Genomic DNA, 6,126 nt, shown 5'->3' on the forward strand with positions numbered 1-6,126 from the left:
CTAAAAAACTAATTTTGTTTATTTTTTTTAATCTTTGGCAAATAACGCAAAATTGTAAAAGACTCGAAAAAAACAAATCCATAAAAATTTAGATTTTTTTCTTGCGCTATTAGAATTGCGGGATAACCATAGCACAAAAAAATATTTGCCAAAAGATTTAAATTCTAGAAACCTAAAGCTTCAAGATGTTTTTTTTTTAATCTAGAAACGACCATTTTTCGATGTGTTACAGCCTTTTAAAAATCACCAAAAAATTTGGGAAAATTTTTTGTTCCTCTAATTTTTTGGAGTAGTATAGTATATTACAATCGAGTAGAGAAACAACGAGTATACAAACCGAGATTTGTATACTATTTATTCACAATCACTTTTTTTAAATAATAAAATATCCATTTCTCTCTCAGAGTTGATGCAAGGATATAGTTAAGTCCATTGAGTTTTTGACATTTGATTTCCCGACCACGGATTGTAATGACAAATTTCCCGACCTCCAAAAAGTTTAGGAATCTTCATATTAGGAATAATAGTTATTTACATTCGCGTGTTGTAACTGATATTTTATAAGGCGAAATTAATTTGACAAAATTTTTAGATATTAGTGTTCGAAAAAAAAATACTATTTTAAGTTTCTTGTTTTTCATTATTTTACATTTCAAAACGCATCAACTTTTACAACAAATTTTATTACCGTGGTTTTCTTGATGTAGTTGTTAAATAAATATTGCTACTTTTTAACAGGCCTTAAACATTGCAGAATTACACAGTTATTACCACTTTAGGGAGTTAATGGATTTACCATAAAATTTCAATAAACATTATACTTCTGATAAATCGCTACTTATTAAAATACAGTTTTTGCTAATCTACGTCTAATTAGTTACCTACAAAAATGTAATACTCGTATTATTCACAAGAGTGATTAGTAAAGATGGGACCGCAAATGCACCCGGTGTGTAAGACATTTTACATTTTGGGCCAACTCCTTGGGAAATCTATTTATTATTTATTATTATTAAATATATTTATCTATTTTAAACATGGCTAGTTCTAAAATGGCTAAGAATCAATTAAAAATTATAAGAAAAATTCTGAAAAAATTCACAAACAGAAAAAAAAAGTATTTAATAGCAAACACTGAACTTTGTATGATTATTATTTTCGAAATGTAGTAAAAATGTACTTTTAACAGCTTGTTCGTTATTCCCAGTTTTTTTTTCAAATCATAATTAAAAATAGTTCTCTCAGAACTCCAGATTTAGAGTTCACGCTAAAGTATGTTTGAAAACATAATCATTTTCTTTTTGTTGTTCCTGTTTTAGATTAATGGAATTAATGGCAATTTTAATAAAGCCAAATTATTTTCTCGAAAGCAAATAGTGCATGTTTTTGGTATTAAAACTACACCTACAAAGGGATGAAACAGGGTATTAAACTTTTTATGGAAAAAAACTCCCTGAAAACCTCTGAAAGAGGGTTCTTTAAAAATAAAATTTTAACTATCTTAACCTCACTTTTAAAGCCTTTTTCACATTTAAAGCCCGGTTTACACAACCATGGCCAATTTCAATGAAATTAATCATAATTATTGCACTGTTAATATATTTACATCTAATTGACATAATTTTTTTTAACATACAGAAATTTAGATTAAGTCCACTCGGACTGTCGTCCTCGTGTACTAAAAACATTGATTTTTCCGCAGGTGACAGACCGTTCTGTTGCCCGATGCCCAACTGCCGTCGGCGCTTCGCCACCGAGCCCGAGGTGAAGAAGCACATCGACAACCACATGAACCCCCACGCGGCGAAAACGCGTCGGGACTCCACCGGTTCCGATGGCAAATTAACAGCAAACGGTATGCTACCCCGCGGCCTCACCCCCACGACGGTGGTCAAACCCGAGCTGTACTTCCCGCAGTGTTACGCCCCCAGCTTTAACCCTCCAACGAGCGTAGCCCAGTTTCAGGCTACCAACCCGGAATTCAAGCCGCCCAATGCTTTGCCGACCCAGTGACTAACGGCGAGCTGGCAACTGGGTCCGTGTATTGGGTGACCCTTTGCCAGTCTATGGACTGAACCCGACACTTAGTTGCAAGCTTAACGGACTCATCCTATAGTTAAGTTATATATTTATTGGTGATTTCAATGAAATATCCACGGGGTATTTTGCTGAGTGATTATCACATGGTGCTGAGAACCACTACACTGGTTCACTGTAACATACGGAATGTAGCACTTAACGCGATAAGTATACATACTATAAATATAAATGTAAAAGTATTTTAAATTTTATCCAGACGTGTCCTGTTCACATAGTGGCAATACTTTAAGAACAAAGTACTTTTTAAGAACGCGAGGCTGAGACCTGGCCAACGACAAATAATGACATTTGAAATGTCAAATTGTGGTTAGGTCACATGTTAGAAAACAATCAACCAATCATGAAACTTGAATTTTTTTCAATTAAAAAGAGAGCGCACGATGTGTGATTTTTGAGCTTGATTTCGGGCCCTTGTGGCTTTTTTGCTCACTAAATCGGCTTAAACGGAAGAGTTTTGATTCAATTTTCGTTTTTCATCGCCTTTTAGCACCCACACTTAACCGTTTAAGTGGAGTAGATCCTGCAAAATCACGACAAAGACAGACATATTGAAAAACAATGTGTCAATTGACACAATAAATCACTCGTTCCCAGCTCTCAGTCTAGTGTAACTTTATTGTTGTAGTTAGATTTTACTCTTATGTGATCTCTTTAATGTAAATTGGCAAGAGAGAATTATAGAACTGTTTGACGGGTTCTAACAGTTTTGCGCAACGTAAATCCTCTTCACTTCTCCATCAACAGAAAAATTTCGTTCAAGTGATTTTTTTACAGATTTAAATGTTATAAACACACTAATAATAGGGGTGATGGTGTGAAAAATCATTCTTTATATTATCTACAGTTTTTATAAACATATACATTAAGAGGTGAAACTTTTTATAAACGGTCTACACACCTTTGCACAAACAGAAGTCGAATTGTGGTTAGGTTTGTCCGCGATGAGGTGCACCGCGTGACCAAAAAGCACTGTTTCAGTTGGCAACAATGCGTCTTGATCACGTGGTGCAAATTTTAGAATTTAGGCCCCGTCAAAGCTATTGTAATGAACTAATGACCAAATCGTTTTTTGTAAATGTATTTGTTTATATAGATTATTTGTATACGATTACTTTAGTGAAAAAGATATATTGAACTGTTTAGGATTTGAAAGTGGTGTGCAGGCCTACCTTTTTTCACTTTGATCACGGCTGTAGCAGCCGATTTTGTTGAGCTACAAGACTTATATAAAACGTGATAGCATTTAATTAGTTGTAAGCCTTTTTATGTATATAATTCAATTTTTAAATCATTTTTACTCAAATGTGTAATAATGTAAAGAGATAAGACGAGATTAAGTGATTGTGTGATATCCCAGTTGGGTCACTTTCTATACTCTACCGTTTTTCAAACTGACTCTGCTTCAAATCAACTTCATCAGCGGCAAGACTGACACCAAAGACTTTGAAATAATTTCGGTTTGCAATTAATATTTGAGTTGGACGTGTCTCAGCATTCCCAAACCATTCCATTTGTTCCATTTGTCAGTTTGAAAAACGGTTAAAAAGTCGAAATTTTCATTTGCCGGCGTGCAACTGCAATAATTTAACTTCCATTTCGATAGTTACGTAGTTTAACTACTCTAAAATACTCATATATGTAGTAATAAGGAATATTGTACTAAGTGCAGCTAAATCCGTGTTTGCTAATTTTAGTAAACTGAGATCTCTTAGAGTGGAAATGGTGTAAAACTATTTGTTAAGTGCCATAGTCTATAACTATTGTAAGGGTTTTTGTTATGTTTTGTTACACTGCATTTTAGTATTTTCGCGACTCACTCTACAGTGTTTCTTTTTTTTTAAAGTTTATAGTGAGACTGAGGTGAGAAACATCATCGTTTTAATTCGCTAAGGGTTTGTCAATTTGCCAAGTGATATTTACTTAGAGAATCAAAATTTAAATCAGTAGGATCAGAAAACCAACCAAAAGACTGGGATATTAATGAACAGGGTTTTTTAAATTGTCTTGTAAATGTTTTTAGTTAGTCAGAGTGTTTGGACAATTGGTGTCTTCAAAACGCCCGCATTTCTGTTCGTAAGACAATCTTTAAAGAATCAAATGCTGTGTTTATCTTATAGGTTTTGTTTTTGATTTATTTCTTTTCAAGTATTATTCGGTTTGATGATCTATAAGATAAACATGAAGTACTCAAAAGTTTATCCAGTGGTATATATGTGTTTATAAATCGGAACTATTTTGCGTCCAACGTACTTTGAATAAGAGAATCATTTCAATTTTTTTACTACAGCTACTCAACAGTAACCTCAATAATGCCATTACACAATGACAGTTACTAAATGCTCAACCAATGTACAATAGTCGTATTTTTTTTAAACACATGCAATACAAGTATTTGCTCAAAAGTACAAATACTGTAAATAATAGATACCGGAATTGTTTTATATTATAAATATTATATTCTAATAGAAATATATGAATTGATTCTCTTTGTATTGCATATTAAATAAATATGAATGTATTTGTTAAACCCAAACTTGTATTTCTCTCCCACCATGCGATTTTTTCTTCCATTTTTGTAACCCAAAATGACTGTGTCTGTTGGCAACGCTGCATCCGGTTATGGTTTAATTGACAGATATTTAACGTGAAAAATTGTAGGTTATGTAACATGCCATTCCTATAAACTCTTTTTAGAAAAACTGATTTGAGAAATTTAATGTTTTGAATAGTATTGTCATGCGCAGGTGCCAATCTCAGGTGACCGGAAGAGATACCATTTAAAAATTAAATTCAATATAATGTACAATTGGTTTAATAAAAAACGGGACAAGCTATTTTACATCATGTAAATCTGACGTCTGACTGTAATGAGTGACAAAAAGTGTCAATTCATTTTTGACACCGCTAATTTTCCGTCAAGTTAACCTATCTTTTTATCAAGTGTTTTCTTTGTCATAATATTTTAATCTCGCTATTTAAATTCCGTAACAATCTATGAAAAACAGAGATAAAATGACTGTCATTGTCCCGTTTTTTATGAATCCAATTGTACAGTTAGTACATGCGTGTGAATCAATTAATAATTCGAAAGACGAACTTATGGCTATCTCTTTTCAACATATTTGTGTAAGGTCGGTCACGCTATTTATCTCACTCTCACTTTAGCAAATGCGGTTAAAGTAACGCAGGGCTAGTGACGTATGTACATTGGCGGACACGGAATTTTAGACGATTTGTCATTCGACTGACAAAAATGTAAAACGGCCTTTAGGTAAGTAACCTCACTTTCGGTTTTTGTAATTGTTATCCTGAAAGCTAGAGAAAAAAATAAAACAAATCGAAATACATAATTTATCGAACTTATTGTCGGAAAATCGACGCAAAAATAAATTAGCGTAAATCAAACTATCAAATTTTATTGAGATGAGATTTGTAATAACTAAAAAGCATTAATATTTTGTGTAATTTCTATTAGCAGCTATTACTGCTCTTAGTCTCCTAGACATAGAGTGTATAAGATTTTTAAAACAATTTTCTCAAGAATAATTGACAAATCAAAGTATAAATTACAACAAAACAAAAATTAAAACGACATTTTGTACGAGATTTATGCGACTAAAACTGTACGTCGAAAGTGTATCTGGCGTTAAATAGCTCATTTGCAATTTCATTTTCAATATTTAAACCCTCATCATCCTAACAGTCGTAATTCAAGCCCTATAAAAACCTAATACCAGGAATTTTTGACTATCAAAATGTCAGAAGCTGTCAAATGTCAATAACAAACGGAAGGCATGTCGTGTTATTGATTCACATTTCCCCCACCAGCAAATAAAAAAAATGGACTTAACAAATTTTTATCCAAGATAAACGGTTTTTTTGTGCCCGTGGGACTTTTTGCACTCCAGTGAGATAAAAAGGTCTTTTTGTCAAGTTAGCGCGGAAGATAAAACGTCATAATGACAAGTGAGAAATGTCAAATTGATTTTTTTGTAAATTGTGACATGTGATACACGATTTGAGTGC

The 6,126-nt window shown here is 32.8% G+C and overlaps 1 protein-coding gene across 2 annotated transcripts in view; it reads left to right on the forward strand.

Moving 5' to 3' along the window:
• Nucleotides 1–4,633, forward strand: part of LOC123007687 (zinc finger protein 502) — a 29,130-nt gene extending 24,497 nt beyond the window's left edge. For both annotated transcript variants that reach the window (XM_044403102.1, XM_044403110.1), the window contains exon 5: nt 1,703–4,633. In XM_044403102.1, coding sequence (XP_044259037.1) covers nt 1,703–2,013 — 311 coding nt within the window. In that variant the 3' untranslated portion in view covers nt 2,014–4,633. The remainder of the gene's footprint in view (nt 1–1,702) is intronic.
• Nucleotides 4,634–6,126: the final 1,493 nt, after the last annotated feature.

Source organism: Tribolium madens, unplaced genomic scaffold (assembly GCF_015345945.1).
Source record: "Tribolium madens isolate multiple individuals breed KSU strain unplaced genomic scaffold, Tmad_KSU_1.1 Scaffold_11;HRSCAF=98;Tcas5.2_LG3b, whole genome shotgun sequence".
NCBI classification, from domain to species: Eukaryota; Metazoa; Arthropoda; class Insecta; order Coleoptera; family Tenebrionidae; genus Tribolium; species Tribolium madens.